General features: G+C 42.0%; 1 protein-coding gene across 1 annotated transcript; it reads left to right on the top strand.

Moving 5' to 3' along the window:
- Nucleotides 1-1416: 1416 nt before the first annotated feature.
- On the top strand, nt 1417-7871 carry Commd2 (COMM domain containing 2). The gene is made up of 5 exons (XM_051157185.1): nt 1417-1540; nt 1627-1704; nt 2450-2532; nt 3162-3335; nt 7320-7871. The coding sequence occupies exons 1-5, from the start codon at nt 1474-1476 to the stop codon at nt 7515-7517; spliced, it is 600 nt and encodes a 199-aa protein (XP_051013142.1). The 5' UTR covers nt 1417-1473; the 3' UTR covers nt 7518-7871.
- The last annotated feature ends 10574 nt before the right edge of the window (nt 7872-18445 follow it).

Genomic DNA, 18445 nt, shown 5'->3' with positions numbered 1-18445 from the left:
AGACAGCAGTGAATTCTCCCCTTCTTCCCTTCCCCTCCTTCCCTTCCATTTCCTCTCCTTTTTCTCCCTCCCACAGCAGAAAGGTTTGGAGAGTCGCTACCAATTATCATTCTACAGCGGCTTATATATGAGCCAAAGCAAAGGAGGTGACCAAATTCTCACGTATCGACAAAAGATAAAGATATTGCTCTGAATTGTAAAAGCATCTGTTACTATCACCATTATTGTCGTTATCCTCATAATTTAGAACCAGACATGAAACTTTGCACAGGGCTGAGGATATAATTAGTAGGATAGTACATGTTTATCATGAATGAAATCCTGGGTTTGGTCCACAGCAACACCCCCCAAAAAAACCAAGCTACACCCCCCCCCAAAAAAAACCCAAGCTAAACAATCAGAAATGCCAGCGATATGGCAAGCTTGATGCCCTGTTCTGTCCTGTGATACCACAGTGGACAAAGAGACACTGTTGCTGAAGGTTGACCTCTCACCTCACACACATGGACTCACAAACATCATATACACATATAATAATGATAATGATAATGATTAATAATAATAATAATAATAATAATAAACATTATAGTAGCATATATGTTAACTGTTATAAATTATAAATTTCCAGTTCCATCCAGTTTGGTATGCAGAAGAGTGTGACTCAGAGACAGTAGGTGAGGCCTCTAACACTCTCCTTCAAGTTTTGACATATAATCTTCTGACTCGGCTTCTTTATTTTTAAAAAGGAAGCCATTGCTATTGAAACTACTAAATGAAATAACATACAAAGGTTGTGTGCAGACCAATAATCAAAGTTTCTGTTGCTTCACTTCACCTTATATTTAATGAGAGTGGTGATGGACTTGCACAGTGTGAGCTCAACATAAAAACATTCCTGACACTGATTATAAATGTTAGTTATTTATATTATTAATCTATGCTCCCCAAGTAGGCAGATGCCATAGATCCTAGAGCTGTGCACCTAGCAAGCACATATTACACTTTTAAAAGAATTAAGTGTGTAACTTTCTTGCTTGCATGTAAGTACGCCATGTATGTGCCTGGTACCCATGTACATAAGCCATGTATGCGCCTTATCCTCATGTATGTATGCCATGTTAGTGTCTTGTGCCTACGGAGGTCAGAAGAGGATGTTTCATCACCTACAACCAGAGTTAGTGACGGCTGTGAGACACCATGTGAGTGCTGGAACTGAACCTGGGTCCTCTGCAAGACATATTACACTTTTGTAGGATGATTTATGAATGGAAGACTTGTGCCTTCGACTGACTCCTCTTACCTGAGTCTTCTCTAAAGAGAGCCCTGAGATATAAGAGCGCGTAGGACTGAGAGAGACCGGAACCCAAAGCATGGGCAGGACAGCCACGCCGGAACTTCTTTTTGCCTGCACAGAGATCGGAAGTGGCGAGGGCGGGGCCAGCGCTGAGGAGCACAGTCAGCCGACTTGCTAAGATGCTGCTAGATTTGTCCGAGGAGCACAAGGAGCATCTGGCTTTCTTGCCTCAAGTGGACAGTGCAGGTAAGGGAGTGCGGGGTGCTTGCGACGGGGACAGTCCGGGGTGCGGGGAACTGACCGGCACTCATATCTCCTGACTTCCGTTGCAGTGGTGGCCGAGTTCGGGAGGATCGCCTTGGAGTTCCTCAGACGGGGATCTAACCCGAAGATCTACGAAGGCGCCGCCAGTAAGAAAGGGAAGGGACAGGCTCTGCCTGTTGAGCTGCAAAGTGCTCTACTGTCTCTTCGCTCAGTCCGGCAGGGGCGTTTGCAAGTCCCAGGGTCCTCTTCCCATTGTAGCCCTTTAAAAACCTGCCGAACTGTCAGTCAGGGTGCAAACTCTTGCGAGTAGCTGTGTGAATAAGCTAGTATGAGAAAAGTATCATCGCATTTGAAATGAACACAGCACCACCTGCCTTTCTGTAATACTACGGTGCTTAATAAAATCCTGCATCCTGAAGAAGTGGAACTGTTAGATTAGATGAGAGCATCAATCAAGTGTTTGGTTAACATTCGCTGCCCAGAAACTGCTTTTGCTAAAGCTGGAGGAGGGTGGTGGCGAGATCAACAATGCCCCTGTTGAATTCTTCTGCCTGGCTTGACGGGGCTTTGTGTCTCTGTTCACAGACCACTTTTGTTTGTTTGTTTGTTTTTGAGACAGGGTTTCTCTGTGTATCCCTGGCTGCCCTGGACTTGCTTTGTAAACCAGGCTGGCCTTGAACTCACTGTGATCCGCCTGCCCCTGCCTCCTGAGTGCTGGGATTAAATCACAGACCACTCTTTCATAAAGCTTGCTTGGAAGGAAATACCGAAGGCCTCTGTTCGTGGGGTGGGTTGAGAAGGAACAGGACTCTCCCCTTAACTCATTTTCATTGTACTGTTTGAAAACAACAAATGGATAATCTGTTCTGTTTTCTTTTTTCTTCTCCTTAGGGAAACTCAATGTGAGTAGTGACACTATCCAGCATGGTGTGGAAGGATTAATCTATCTCCTCACCGAGAGCTCCAAGCTCATGGTAAGGCTTCTGAGAACTGTACTGTATTACCCAGATCCTTTCAAATAAACACCTGTTATAAAAATTAGTAACTCATAATCGAATTTTTACAGTATACCTAAATGGTAAGTGTTAATGGCATTATCTAATATAAATACCTCTCCCTGGTATAAATTATAATTGTCTTTATCATATGTGTATCTTAGGAGAAGGGAGAATGAAATATTGCTTTTTAAATGTATCAGCAGTCAATAACTGGCTTGATAGAAAAATAATAAATAAAATTGGGCATCTTAATTCTCTTTTTATTTTAATATGGCTATTTTATATATTAGTAACTTGGATTTTGGAATGGTGGGCAGTGATTGTCTTTAACTGTAAAGAAGTTTGTCCCAAGGGCCAGAACTCAGGCATAGCACCAAGTGCCTTAACCATCCCAGAGGCCCTAATTTGCATAGTTTTTAAGAAATCAGTGTAGAAAAAAAATGTGATGTAAAAAACATATTTGTTTGTTTTGTTTTGTTGGCAATATTTAATTTTTGTCAAAAAATGAATTAGCGGATAGACCATACTTTTGTGTTTAGAAATGTTTTAGCATTTACTAGACAAAGATAAATGCCAGTGTTCTGTTGAACTCAATTTATTTTTAGATTTCTGAACTGGATTTCCAAGACTCTGTTTTTGTCCTGGGATTCTCTGAAGAACTGAACAAACTATTGCTTCAGCTTTACCTGGACAACAGAAAGGAGATCAGAACTATTCTGAATGAGCTGGCACCACGTCTTCCCAGTTACCACAGTCTTGAATGGCGGCTAGATGTACAGGTATGGCTGGCTGGCTGCCTGGCTTTCTTATTTATTTATTTATTCATTCATTCATTCATTTTTATCATAGAATAACTCCAATCCTGGTACTGGTCTTAGTTACATTTGCCACTGATACAATAAAAGAATTTGAGAAAAGCGACTTTAGAAACCAAGGCTTTGTTCTGACTAAAGGGTCAAAGGTCCAGTGGATCATGCCAGGGACATAAGGTAGCAAGAACTTGAAGCCACTGGTCACATTGAAGCCATATCAGGAAGGGAAGAAGAGAGGGGTAAACGTGTCCTTAGCTCCCTCTCTCCAGTCTGCACTCCAGGATCCCACCAAGAGCACCCACCGCAGTTAAGCTAATCAAGACAATCCCTCCTACATATCCCCAAGAGCCATTTTCTTTTTTTTTTTTTTTTTTTTTTTTTAAATCTAACATAGACTATGAGCTCTGTTACTAGCTTAGCCAAGTTCTGGTTTGAAAAAGAAATGTATATTTTAATGCTCATTTTTGGGTCTTTTCACAAATAGCTCATTTCCTTTTGTTTCTAATGATTTCCTGAGTTAATTTTCAAAGGTTTTTAATTACATGTATGTATTTAGTGTATGTGTATGCCCATGACACTGGTGTAGAGGCCAGAGGACAACTTTCAGAAGTTTGTCCCGAGGACTAGAACTCAGGTAGTCAGGCACAGCAACAAGCGCTTTAACCTCTTGAGCCATTTCAAAGGCCCTAATCTGCAAAGTTTTTAAGAAATTATTTTAGAAAAAAAATATGATAAAAAAACAGATTTATTTGCTTGTTTCTATTTTGTTTTTTGGCAATGCTTAGTTTGTTGTTGTCTAATTCTCTTTAAGAACAACACACACAGAGGAAAGTGTACAGGGCCCTGTGCTCAGTAAGGATCTCACAGTCACTTCTCATAAAGTAGATGTGACCGTGGCCAGGAATCTTTCTTACCTCTCACCAGCAATTGCTCCTTCCCCCTTTCCAAAGGTAGCCATCACTATAAGCTGTAGCACTGATTTTTTTTTTTTTTTAAACCAATTTCTAGTTGTGCGTCCATGCAGTGATTGAAACAAAATGCATCTGTCAGGCTGGCGTCTAGTGCAGAGGTAGAACACTCTCCCAGTGTCTGGGAGGCCCAAGCCTAACAAAAACTAACCAGTATCTCTTGTGTCTGGCTTCTTTCTTTCTTTTTTTCTTTCTTTCTTTCTTTTTCAAGACAGTTTCACTGTGTAGCCTTGGCTGTCCTGGACTCCCTTTGTAGACGAGGCTGGCCTCAAACTCACATCAATCCACCTGCCTCTGCCTCCCAAGTGCGCCACCATGCCTGGCTTTTGTGTCTGGCTTCTTTTGCAAACCATTTTTTGTATGGTTGGTTTGTTGGTTTGGTTTGGTTTGGTTTTTCAAGATGTTTCTCTGTGTAACAGTCCTTGTTGTCCTAGATTCACTTGGTAGACCAGGCTGTCCTTGAACTCACAGAGATCTGCCTGCCTCTGCCTCCCAGTGCTGGGATTAAAGGCGTGTGCCACCACGCGTAGCTGCAAACCATTATTTTTGAAAGATTTGTCATTTAGCTTTTTGGAAAGACTCATAGATCCAGGATCTACACATAGTGCACACCCCAGGTCTCAGGTACATGAGAGGCAAAAGTGGAAGGGTCACGGGCCCAGGTGTTCGAGAGTCATCTGGGTAACCAATGTGAGGTACTTTTTCAACTATAAAGATGTTATCTATCACTTGGTTAGCATTATTAAAAAAGCTAGTATTTTAGGATTACTGTGAAACTTCTAAAGGTGAAAAAAAAATACGATTGCATTAATAAAATGCTGACTAAGTATTTCAGAAGTTTTATAGCTGGAGGTCTATGTGTGCCCACATAAACCCAAGTAATTGTTTTAACAAGACAGACATTTCTGGGTCTGGAGAGATGGCTCAGAGGTTAAGAGCACTGTCTCTTCCAGAGGTCCTGAGTTCAATTCTCAGCAACCACATGGTGGCTCACAACCATTAATACTGAGATTTGGTGCCCTCTTCGGGCCTGCAGGCACGCATGAAGTGAAACACTGTATACATAATAAATAAAATCTTTTTTTTAAAAAAGACATTTTTGAAGAAGAATTGAAATAGACAACAGGGGTCTGTATTTTTGACAGAAGACACAACCTCGGTTGTAAAGGCTTACAGGAATCTGGGGACTGATACTGAGGATAGAATGTGTAAAAGTGTACTAGTTCTCTAACTTAAATGACCTGTTATCAGTGCCCCACTTGATTTGGCCTGGACAGCAGAAATTTAAAAATCTCCGCTTTAACCCAGGGATTGCTAACAGGAACCGAAAGTCTGTGAACCATTATCACAGAGGAGTCTTTGTGACCTGAAGTAAGGTAGTCAGAATGGCTGCAGAAATATGATAAAGACTTTAGATGTCATACAGCAGGCAATAGGAAGAAGCCCTTTCAGATTCTTTGCTAAACATGTAATATTGAAGCAATTAATTTTTAAAAATTAATTTGGCATCCTTGAATGAATCAGAATTTAGAAGTAAAAGAAAGGTAAACCTCGGGCTGGAGAGATGGCTCAGAGGTTAAGAGCACTGACTGCTCTTCCAGAGGTCCTGAGTTCAGTTCCCAGCAACCACATGGTAGCTCACAGCCATCTATATAATGTGATCTCATGCCCTCTTCTGGCCTGCAGGCCTAATGCAGGCAGAGCACTGTATACATAATAATAAATAAATCTTTAAAAAAAAAAAAAAAAGAATGTAAGTCTTTACAATCTTTATCCTCCTTTCTATTTGATAGATCTTTTTTGTCTTACTATTATCTCTTTATTTTCTTACCTTTTGCAGGAGGGGTTGTTTGTTTTGCTTTGCTTTTTGATTTTGGAGGGGGGATGTTTGTTTGTTTTTTGTGTTTCCAGTTTTTTTAGAGAGGATTTCTCCGTGTAGCCCTAGCTGTCTAGAACTCTCTCTATAGATCAGGCTGGCCTCAAACTCACAGAAGCTGCCAGCCTGCCTCAAACTCCCAAGAGCTTGGATTTAAGATATGTGCTACCACCTCCTGGCTATTTTGTTTCCTTTTTAAATTGCAGTTCATTTGTTCATTCATTCATTCATTTTGGTTTTATGCTCAGTCAGGGTTTCTCTGTATAGTTCTAACGATCATGGAACTTGCTCTGTAGAGCAGGCTAGCCTTGAACTCAAAAGATCAGTCTTCCTCTGCCTCTGCCTCCCAAGTTCTGGGTTTAAATTAAAGGCATGTGCCACCATTGTCTGCCTTAAATTATGTTTGAATTAGGACTCAGCAAACTGGCCACATCTAACTTGCTACTTATTTCTATAAAATTTTAGTGTAGCCATGTTGCTTACAGGTAGTGGGTGCTCTTAAAATACAAAAGCAGAAATGAGTCAGTGTGCCAGAAACTGTATGGTGTGCACAGCCTAAAATACTAGTTACATGGCTACTTACAGGGAAAAAATTACCAACCTCTGCTTTATTTTTTATTTAATTTAGTGAATGGATGAATTTACTTATTTATTTTATTACATATACAGTGTTTTGCCTGCAAGACAGAAGAGGGCATCAGGTCTCATTATAGATGGTTGTGAGCCACTGTGTGGTTTCTGGGAATTGAACTCAGGACCTTTGGAAGAATAGACAGTGCTGTTAACCTCTAAGCTATGTCTCCAGCCCAATTTATATTTTGGCTCTTTGAGACAGGGTCTCACTATGTAGGATGACCTGGAAGTTGCTATGTAGATCAGGTTGCCCTTGAACTTGTGTGTGTGCCTTTTATCCTATCTAAGGAATCTTTCCATACCATAAGGTTTCTTTTACAGCCTAATTTTTTCTTTCTAAATGTTTTAACATTTACTTTTCATTTTGAAGTTTGTGATTCCTCTCAAATTTGATTTTTACATGGTATAATGTAATTTTAAATGTTACCTGCGCAGCATAATTATTAGTTACGGTGCTCTTTTTGTGTCTCCAAGCTTGCAAGCAGAAGTCTCCGGCAACAGATTAAGCCATCAGTGACTATCAAGCTGCACCTCGATCAGAACGGTGAGCACAGCAGTCATTGTTTGCAGACAGACCCAGCTACCCTGCTTCATTTGGCCCAGCAGCTGGAGCAAGCCCTGGAGGAGATGAAAACCAACCACTGTAGGAGAGTTGTCCGCAGCATCAAGTAGCCCTGAGGTTCAGTTCCTCTCAGCTCCAATACAGGGATTCCAGTAGCACAGCTGGAGTTTCTTTTCTAAGTTTCTTTGAAACCCTGATCAGAGGCTAAAGTACAGTTCATTTCTGGTGCTAAATGCAGTCAGCTTCCTGACAGATTGAAATAACATTTTCTATTTTAAATGTGTAAATAGGATGGACTCAGCTAAAGTGAATCAATACTCTTCATGTCTTCTGTGTATATATGACTCTTCTAGTGTGAGTACTTTTGCCTGCTTTATTTTTTGTCCTTGATCAAAAATTCAAAATAAAATTCACTGTTACTATTAGACAGTTCAATTTTTTTTTTCTTCTAAAAGTACTATACAATTACAGCCACAGGAAAAGATAAGTAGAATTGTTTTGTTTTGTTTTGTTTTGTTTTGTTTGAGACAGGGTTTCTCTGTGTAGCCTTGGCTGTCCTAGACTCACTTTGTAGACTAGCCTAGCCTTGAACTCACAGCAGTCCCACCTCCCAAGTGCTGGGATTAAAGGTGTGTGCCACCATGCCCAGCTAATAAGCTCTCTTATGACGTGTGCGCTCTCTCTCTCTCTCTCTCTCTCTCTCTCTCTCTCTCTCTCTCTCTCTCTCTCTCACACACACACACACACACACACACACACATGCACACGCATGCGCGCGCAAATTTAAATCTAGATTCTTAATAATGAAAATATGGTATTTGCCTACATTTTCCTGCTTAACATAATAATTTACAGTTGTATCCATTTTCCTGCAAATGTTACAATTTCATTTTTCTGTATAACTAAATACAATTCCATTGTATAGTGGCTGAGGAGATGGCTCAGTGGTTATGAGCACTGGCTTCTCTTGCAGAGGACTTAGTTCAGTTCCCAGCACCTATGTGGCAGCTCACAACTATCTATTAAACTTCAGTTCCAGGCATCTGACACCCTCTGCTAGCTTCCATGTGCATGCAAACATACATGCAAGCAAAACACATAAGTGCATAAAAATTCTCTTAAAATTCCACTGTGTTTATATACTGCATTTTTTTTTTTTCATTCACAGTGCTGTTGTAAGCATGTCCTTCTGTAGTGTGTGGTCAGCATCCTTTGGGTATACTCAAATAGCATGGCAGGCTATGGAGTAGTTCTCTGTGGTTTTCTGAGTGACCTCCACACCAGCTTCCATAGCAACCACACCAGTTTATATTTTCACCAGCAGTGTAGCGTGCTTTTTTCTGACAGTCTCAGCTTTTGTTGTCATTTGTTTTCTGTCTCTGTTAGATAGGTTCCTTACTGTGTTGCCTTGGCTGGCCTGAAGTTGGATATACAGATCAGGATGTCCTTGAATTTGTCAGTTTAATTCATATTCTTGATGATAACCATTCTGACTGGGGTGACACAATCTTAAGGCAGTTTTAATTTGAGGGTTTTTTTTTTTTAATGACTAAAAATGTTTAACACTTTTTAAACTATATTCTTGGATATTTGTATTGTTTTCTGTGTGTTCAATTCTTTAGCCTGCTTATTGAATTATGATTTGGGTGTTTTGATGATGTGGTTTGTTTGGTCGTTGTTGTTATTGTCGTTGAGACAGTCTCATACAGCATGAGCTAGCCTTGAACTTGCTACCTTGAATTTCTTATCCTATTCTTCCAAGTGCTGGTATTACAGTGCCACCACATTCAGCTTTAACATGATTTATGCATGCTAGGCAAGCATTCTGACAACTGAACTACATCCCATCCCTTTCTTTTAAAAGTATTTTTGTCTTGTTTCTTTGAGACAGAGTTTTGACCATTCTGAAGCTTGTTCTGTATTCCCGACCTGCGGGTTCAGTTATTCGTGGAGTGGCAAGGAGGGTCGCGACCTGTGAATAAAGAATTAGGCGAAAGAGAGACACGAGCCCAGGAAAAACTTTGCTTATCGAGGGCCGTTTATTGTAAGGGGGTATCCAAATTTATAATAAGCTTCTGAAAGGGCGGGGGTGAGAAGGAATGCAGTGGAAAGTTACAAAATCTTCTGGGCCAGGCCCAAGGACAGCAGATGTGGAGTGGGGCGACTATACAGAAGTCTCGATACACCGAATGTTCTCTTTCTCAAGGTCAGGCTGGATCTTTGTGGTAGCCAGGCAGAATAATTATCTCAAGTATGCAGACAGCTGTGGCTTTCAGCCAGCAGGGCCTCTCAGTCACTGGGGCAGGTCAGGCAAGGTCCTATGGCTCCTGACAGTTCTGTAGACCAGGTTGGCCTTGAATTCAGAAATCCACCTGCCTCTGCCTCCCAAGTGTTGGGATAAAAGGCAAGCGCCACCACCCGGCTCCTCCCATCCTTTTCATGTTTGTTTGTTTGTTTGTTTATAGTTCTTTATACCTGCTATTAGTTCCCTATCTGAATGTATTTGGCAAGGATTTTATTTTCATTCAATCTCTCCATTACTTATTTTTTTCCTTTGTTGTTTTAATGCCATGTAATCTCATTAGTCAATTCTTGCTTCTTTTCCTACACTGTTGGAATTTTGTTTTTTAAAATCCTTGGCATGGGGCTAGAGAGATGTCTCAGTATTTAAGAGCACTCACTGCTCTTCCCACGGTCCTCAATTCAATTCCCAGCACCCACATGGCAGCTCACAACTGTCTGATGCTATTTTCTGGTGTGCAGATGTACATGGAGATGAAGTAGCCATATACATTAAATAAATAAATAAATAAATAAATAAATAAATAAATAAATAAATAAATGAGTAGGGAAGGGAAATCCTTGACATAGATGAAGTGTCACCATGTCACATCTTTAGTCCATCTGAACTATTTTTGTGCAGAGTGAGAGACATATGTCTAAATTCCTTTTATAGTTAGATCTTCAGTTTTCCTTACTATATGCTGAAGGGGGCATCTTTTTTTCTTTTTCTTTCTTTCTTTCTTTCTTTCTTTCTTTCTTTTTTTTTTTTAAAGACAAGGTTTCTCTGTGTAGCCTTGGCTGCCCTGGACTCTCTTTGTAGACCAGGTTGGCTTTAAACTCACATTGATCTGCTTGACTCTTCCAAGTGCTGGGATTACAGGCGTGCACCACTAGGCCCGGCTTGGGTGGCATCTCTTTTCTAAGGTATGTTTTTGACTGCCTTGTGCAAAATTGTGTGGCTGCAGCTCTGTGGCCTTATTTCTGACTCCTCTGTTCTAACCCATTGATCTGGATGTCTATTTTCATGTCAGTGTCTTTCTGGCTTTGTTACTATGGCTATATAGTATTAATTTGAGATCAAATTTTGTAATATTTCTAGTATTGTTCTTTCTGCTTAAGATTGCTTTGGATATTGTGTGGTGTTGTACACCTTTAACCCTAGTGCTCAGGAGGCAGAGGGCAGCCTGATCTACATAGTGAGCTACAGTCCTGCCACAGCTACATAGTGAGACTCATCTCAAACAAACAAACAAACAACAGTTGCTATGGCTATTCTGCATTGTTTGTGCTTCCATATGAATGCCAGCTGTTTGTTTTGTTTTCTAGTTCTTTAAAGAATGTTATTGAAACTTTGATGCACATTGAGTTGAATCTACAGATAACTTTTGGGAATACAGCCATTTTCACAATATCACTTCTACTGATCTGTGACCATGGAAGGCTTTTCCATCTTCTAGAATCTTTACTTTCTTCTTAGTTTTAATTGTCTTTCACCTCTGCATTAGTTACTTGTCTCTTGTGATGAATGATCATGACTGACAACAACTTGAGGAAGGAGGTTTATTCTGGCTTATGGTTCCCAAGGGTTGGAGGCCAGCCATGGTTGAAAAGCATGGCAGCTTGGGGCAGGCCATGAAGCCGGGAGACCACACATAGGAAGCAGAAAGAATGAACAAGAAGTGAGGGAAAACCTGCCCCAGTGAAACACTTCCTCCACCAAAGTTCATAACTTCTCTGAACAGTGCCAACTTGGGACCAGGTGTTCAAACACACGTGTCTATGGGGGACAGTTTCTTTCAAATCACTACAACCTTCTTGGCTAGATTTCTTACTAGATATTTACTTTTCGAAGCTATTGTGAATGTGATTTTTCTGATGTCCTTCTCAACAAGTTCATTACGCATCCGCACGCACATGCACACTCACACTGTCAATTTATATATATTGGTTTTTGTGTCTTACTACTTCATTAAAATTTTGTATCAGGTCTGAGTTTTCTGGTGGGCTCCTTAGAATTTCAAGTATAATCATGCCATCTACAAATAGGGGATACTTTGACTTCTTTCTATTTGTATCCTTTCTATTTCTCTTATTGTATTGGTGAGGATATAGGCACTATGTTGAATAAGAACAAAAAGGATGGGCACCTTCGAGTCTTTCCTGACTTTAAGAAGAAATTATTTCAATCCCCTATTTAGTATAATGTATTATAGATTTATGCATAGCCTTTATTGTGGGGATATAGGTTCCATCTAGTCCTAGTTTCTTCAGGGCTTTCATCACGAAGGGATGTTAATTTGGCTGGTGACTTTTTCTTCATCTATTGATGTGAACATGTTAAGCCTGTTTAGATGTATTACATTGATTGATTACATATGTTTGAAACTTCCTTGCATCCCTGGAATGAATCCAACCTGAAAATTGTGTAGGATTATCTTAACATGTATATGTGTTGTTGTTGGTGTGTGTGTGTGTGTGTGTGTGTGTGTGTGTGTGTGTGTGTGTGTGTGTGCGCGCGCGCGCACATGCACACGCTACACCCATGCACACAAGCATGGTCTTATACATATAACAAGTGGTGGCCAGAGGTTGATACTGAGTGCTTTCCTCAGCTACCCTCTACCTTTTTTTTTTTTGTCCTGAGAAATGATCTCTCCTTAGCCAGTGAGCTCCAGCGGCAACTTACCTGCCTCTTTCAACTGGAGGGCTATAGAAACATGCTGCCTTCTCTGAACTGGAGGGCTATAGAAGCATGCTGCCACACTCAGTTTTGGTTTTGGTTTTCGAGACAAGGTTTCTCTGTGTAGCCTTGGCTGTCCTGGACTCACTTTGTAAACCAGGCTGGCCTCGAACTCACAGCGATCCACCTGCCTCTGCCTCCCAGGTGCTGGGATTAAAGGTGCGCGCCACCACCGCCTGGCCACACCCCATTTTCATTTGGGCTCTGGAGACCTAACTCCAATCCTCATGCTTATGTGTCAAGAATTTTGCTGGCTGAGCCATCTTCCCTAGCCCCATTAATGTTTTATTTCAATGCCTTTTGAACATTATACTTATTATTTTTATGTGTATGGATGTTTCACCTGCATGCATGTCTGTGTACCATATGTGAATAGTATCCTTGTAGACCAGAAGAGACCATCCCCTGGGACTGGCATTACAGCTGTGAGCCAAGACATATGTGCCGAGACTCAGGCATGGGTTTTCTGGAGGGACAGCAAGATACTCTTAACCACTGAGCTTCCTCTCCAATGCATTTTAAACTTCAGATTGTTATCATCATAAATACTGTTACTATATGGCAATAACACATTAGGGAGGTTGGGGAGATGGCTCAGTTGGTAAAGGCCCTTCCATATAAGCAAGACCACAGAAGTTTGAATTCCCAGTGCCCACATGAAAAGCTGGCATTGCATCACATGACTGTCACCCTAGCCTTTGGTCAGGGGAGGCAAAGACAGGTAGATGCCAAAAGCTTGTTCAGCCAGCCTCGCTGAATCAGTGAGCTTCATTGTCAGTGAGAGACGCTGTCTGAAAGAGTGAAGGTCAAGTGCAACTAAGGAAAGACACGACACCAGCATGTATCCATACATACATGCATAGATGGACACCCCCATCTACATGAGCAACCCACACAAAAACAGTAATTAAAAATTTAGGACCAACAACCAAATTCCAGTGTATGAATTAAATGGAACCATGTATGTATAATATTTAGCATTATACCAGGCCTTTTTTTTTTTTTTTTTAAGATTTATTTATTTTAGCCAGGTGATGGTGGCATATGCCTTTAATCACAACAGTCAGGAGGCAGAGGCCAGCCTGGTCTACAAAGTGAGTTTCAGGACAGCCAAGACTACACAGAGAAACCCTGTCTTGAAAATGTATGTGTGTGTGTGTGTGTGTGTGTGTGTGTGTGTGTGTGTGTGTGTGTGTGTTTAAAAATTACCTAGTGGGTCTTTGCTTGAACTTGGTTTTAGGTCACTGTATTTTAGTGGCAAAGGACTAGTGTAGGGAGTGAATGACATCCTGAGGGGATGTGTCTTGTTGACACGGCCATGGCAATGTCAAGAACTCCAATGCCTCAGCCTATGGAAATGACAAAGCCTTCTTGGGTAAGTCAAAGAGATGGAAAAGCCTTCCTGTGGCCTGTGTGAAGATGATGAAAACGCAGGCAGAAAATGCCCACCAGAGTTTTCTTCCCTCGGCTATTTATGTCCTAGAGACTGCTCCCTCATAGAGAGACTGCTCCTGCTGAGGTTAGCTAACCTGCCTCATGTTCTGCTGTGTGTATGGACCCTGCCTTTCCTTCCTTGTTCAGCTGTATGTGGAAACTCCATCTCCCTGTTCAACTGTAGCACAATAAACATGCTGCCCTTCTGGGGTACTGTAGTGCTTCCCTTTAGGAACCCAGGTCACCTCATTCCAGCTTCTCTGTGTCCGTGTATCTGTCATTTCTTTAGTGTCTGAATTCCTTCATCGGGCCTAGTCAGGGTTCTAAACCCCAAGCCATGTAGGGACAAAGTAGACTAGACTGTTCTTTTCATTTTCTTAAAAAAAAAAAAAAAAAGATTTATTCATTATGTGTACAGTGTCTTGCCTGCACACCAGAGCCAGAAGAGGACACCAGATCTCATTATAGATGGTTGTGAGCCACCACGTCGTTGCTGGGAATTGAACTCAGGACCTTTGGAAGAACAGACAGTGCTCTTAACCTCTGAGCCATCTCTCCAGCCCTTTTCTTTTCATTTTCGTGTGTCATAGAGTAGTTTGTCCAGCAACTAGCTAAAAAGAGAAACAACAGAACCAACCATATGAGGTTTATATCTCTTTTTCCCCCTCTCTTTATTTTCTTAAAGGTATATACCCTTATTTGTGGTATGTATGCATGGAGAAAAAGCAGAACAATTTGAAACCTTTCCAGCTCCTTTTTAGACATAGTACAGACAGATTCAATTTATTACATGCTTGGAGTGGTCCTTGCATGTGGAATAAAGGATAACGTGTGGGTTTTCCAGTTGGGCATGTTTGGCTCATTTTATCCTGCAGAGCTGGTTCACCTAAAGCTCCTTGGCTAGAGAACAGACTCCCTGAGTGGGTGTTCTGGACAAAAGGAATGCCTCAGCCCTATCTGCTGACAGCGTTTCCCTGCAGCTGTGCCACAGCCGAGAAGCCAGAGCAGAGCTGTAGTGCACTCCAGTGGCCAGAGCCTCGGAGTATTCAGAGGAACACAGAACTCTGCAAAAGGCTGGGGAAGATGTGGTCAGGGATAGCATGGCAGAAACTGTCCTATTCCTTTCCCACTGAAGTGGGGCTCCCTGAGGTGACTAGAGGTGTGACGGGAAAAGCAAATGGAGTTTTTTTTTACCTGCATGCCAATGTTGTGACTGTCATGAATCCAAGGAGAAGGGCATGCCTGTGGTTATAAAGGAATGGGCTTAGTTCACAGAATAAAAGGGTTTCTCAGTTAACTCAAAGACTAAACCCAGAGATTAAAATTCAGAGAATGAGGAAAAGAAAATCCAGGGTAACAGAATTTCACTAAGGCAAGTAAAGATGCTTAGAAGATGGGCTTGGGGGCATGTTCTGAAAATGCTATGGTCTTACTCCAAATTTAAGAAAAACAAATCCTTCAAAGGTCAAGTGAGTTGAAGGACTTTAACATAATAAATATGCTATCGAACAAGAGCTCAAGAAAGGTTCTGCTTGGAGCCGAGCATGGTGGTGCACGCTTTTAATTCCAGCACTCGGGAGGCAGATGCAGAGGGATCTCTGTGAGTTCGAGGCCAGCTGGTCTCCAAAGCGAGTCCAGTACAGCTAAGACTACACAGAGAAACTCTGTCTCGAAAAAACAAAACAAAAAGAAAGAAAAGGAGAGGAAAAAAAAAGATTCTGCTTGGGCTGGAGAGATGGCTCAGTGGTTAAGAGCACTGAGTGCTCTTTCAGAGGTCCTGAGTTCAATTCCCAGCAGCCACACGGTGGCTCACATCCATCTATAATGTGATCTGATGCCCTCTTCTGGCCTGCAGGTGTACAAGCAGACAGAACACCAAATACATAATAAATAAATCTTTAAAAAAAAAAAAAAGAAAGAAAGAAAGAGAAGAGAAGAAGAGAAGAAAAGAAAAAAAAAAAAGAAAGAAAGAAAGGTTCTGCTTTGTTTCATTTGTTACATTTTTGTTTGTTGACACTGGGGCTCATTATGTACTCCTGGCTGGCCCATAGCCCAGGCTATCCTCACACTCATAGAGAAGCGCCTGCTTCTGCATTTCTAAGTGCTGAGATTAGCAGTGTGCTCTTAACTGTTAGTTTTTGTCTTTTTTTTTTTTTTTTTTTTTTAATGAGACAGGGCCCCACTATGTAGCTCTGGCTAGCATAGAACTACTTATGTAGACCAGGCTGGCGTTGAACTCACAGATATCCTCCTGCCTCTTCCTCCCGAGTGTTGATACTGAAGGAAGATGTGCACCACTGCATTTAGCTTGTTTGTTAGTTTTTAAGATAGGGTCTCACTCTATTGTCTAGGCTGGCCTGGAACTCAGGGTGATGGGTGTTCTTGGTTGTCTGGAATTAACTAAAATCCTGTGAGAGACATTTTTTTCCCCTTGATTAAATCGTTTGAAGTGAAAAGACCAACTTTTACTCAGGATACTTTGAAGTGAGGAGATATACCTTTAATCCAGATCTCTCGAGGTTGGAAGGTCTACCTTTAATCTGGGCCACACCTTCTGGTGACAGCCCATATAAAGAACACGGGGGCCTGGAGAGACAGCTCAAAGGTAAAGAGCACTAGCTGCTCTTCCAAAGGTCCTGAGTTCAATTCCCAGCAACCACATGGTGGCTCACAACCATCTATAATGAGATCTAGTGCCCTCTTCTGGCCTGCAGGCGTAATGCAGGCAAAACACTGTGTACATAATAAGTTTTTAAAATCTTTTTTTTAAAAATGGAAGAAGGATGTTTGCTTTCTCTTTGCATGCTTGCCCTCACTCTCACTGGCATTAGAGCCTACTTCTTCAGGATTCCAGTGTCTACCGATGACCATCTGAGACATCCAATCTCATGAAGTGAACAGCTACTAGATTCTTGGACTTTTTGTTAGTATTCTACCACTGTCGGACTCCCTGGGTCACAGTCTGTAACCTACATACGCATATATGGGAAGCTGGAGCTGCCGCAACCATCGCCTCATTCTATGTCCCATTCTTGAATGGCATTTCATATTTCTAAACTGATTTAAGGAGCCAAACTGAGAGGTTCCCCCATGACATGGGTTTTTGGATGACTCTGGTAGCCAGTCATTGGGGTTTATAAGTTACTGCTGGTGTCAAGGCTGCCGCCCTCCCTGACACCAGAACTGCTGCTCATGTGTCCAAGTCCCTCTTCCAGTGTCCTGACACTTTCTAAACTTCTGTTTAGTGCCTTTCATCATTTATTTTAAAGGGAAAAGGAAGATTTTCCTTTATCTCATCTTCACATCTTTTGGCCTACATCCCCTCTCCAGGTACCACACACTCTTTTCCATTGTCTGTCTCCCTCCCCAGCCACTCAAGGCAGCAGTGTCAGGACTTGCCGGGTTGCTAAATGCACCTCTGACTTCTCTGTCTTTCCCGTCTCTTGTCTCTCATCAGCACTGGATGTGGCTAATGACACAAAAAACAGTTCTTCCCGCCCTTCTGTGTGATTGGTCGTTCCATTTTTCATCCTGTAGTGCTGTTTCTTATTCTTCCACGTGAGCCTCTCCTGGTTGTTCCTCTTTCTTTAAGTGTTCTCTGGGACCTTGTCCTCAGCCATGTCTCCACAGATTGACACTGGATAGCATGACTCAAGCCGTATTGATAGTACTTTTCCTGAGCCTGTCTCGGGTGATGCCATTTTTCTCTATTCCCACCACCCTGGGCCCATTGATGCAGCATCATCTCTTGCTGGGTTTCTTGCCTGGGCTCCTTTGTCTGGACCAGATTCGGGTTTTCCCTAGTATCTGACTCCCTCGTGTCAAGTTTATTCCATGCCCCTTCTCAAGATGCGTTTCTCACGCAGCAGCCAGAATTATCTTTGTGGTGATGATAGTCCTCTGAGCCAAGCAACTGCCATCTTGGGGCAATCAGCTGTGCCCCCTTGAAAAAGATCACGCCAGCTGGGCTTTGTACAGAGGGACAGAGAGGAACATGAGATTCCCATCTTAGAATCCAGTTGTCCCCTACCACCTGGTATAAGCAACTGGGCCTTAATTGCATGTGGCCTGGGGGAGGGGTTAGAGTGCATATAGGCAGGGTGAGGGTCACTCTGAGGAAACCCTCATCCCTGGTGAGTAAAGGTGTTCCAAGGTACAAACTGTTTGGAGAGGAAGTATGCTCACCCCGTAAGTAACCTCTCACCTATGGTCTTTACACAACCCTAATAACCTCACTGGTTCCCCCAGCATGACCCTTCGTGGGATCATGTCTCAGTTTGTCAATGGAACCTTAGGAGAAAGGGTAGATCTTACTTTTAGGGGATTTTTAGCACAATCAAAAATAAGAATCCAAGCTGGATGTGGTGGTACATGCCTTTAATCCCAGCACTTGGGAGGCAGAGGCAGATAGATTGCTGTGAGTTCGAGGCCAGCCTGGTCTACAAAGTGAGTCCAGGACAGCTAAGGCTACACAGAGAAACCCTGTCTCGAAAAACCAAAAACAAACAAACAAAACAAAAACAAAGGAATCCAGGGGCTGGAGAGATGCCTCAGAGGTTAAGAGCACTGGCTGCTCTTCCA

The sequence above is a fragment of the Acomys russatus genome, chromosome 15 (genome assembly GCF_903995435.1).
Source record: "Acomys russatus chromosome 15, mAcoRus1.1, whole genome shotgun sequence".
Taxonomy (NCBI): domain Eukaryota; kingdom Metazoa; phylum Chordata; class Mammalia; order Rodentia; family Muridae; genus Acomys; species Acomys russatus.
The sequence above is the reverse complement of the archived record's forward strand: the minus strand, read 5'-3'. Positions and strand labels throughout refer to the sequence as shown.

Excerpts from the sequence above, each read along its gene's own strand:
- Commd2 (XM_051157185.1), top strand. The coding sequence starts at position 1,474 with ATGCTGCTAGATTTGTCCGAGGAGCACAAGGAGCATCTGGCTTTCTTG. Across the intron at positions 1,705-2,449 it reads GATCTACGAAGGCGCCGCCA|GGAAACTCAATGTGAGTAGT; the intron begins GTAAGAAAGGGA and ends TCTTCTCCTTAG. Across the intron at positions 2,533-3,161 it reads CCGAGAGCTCCAAGCTCATG|ATTTCTGAACTGGATTTCCA; the intron begins GTAAGGCTTCTG and ends ATTTATTTTTAG.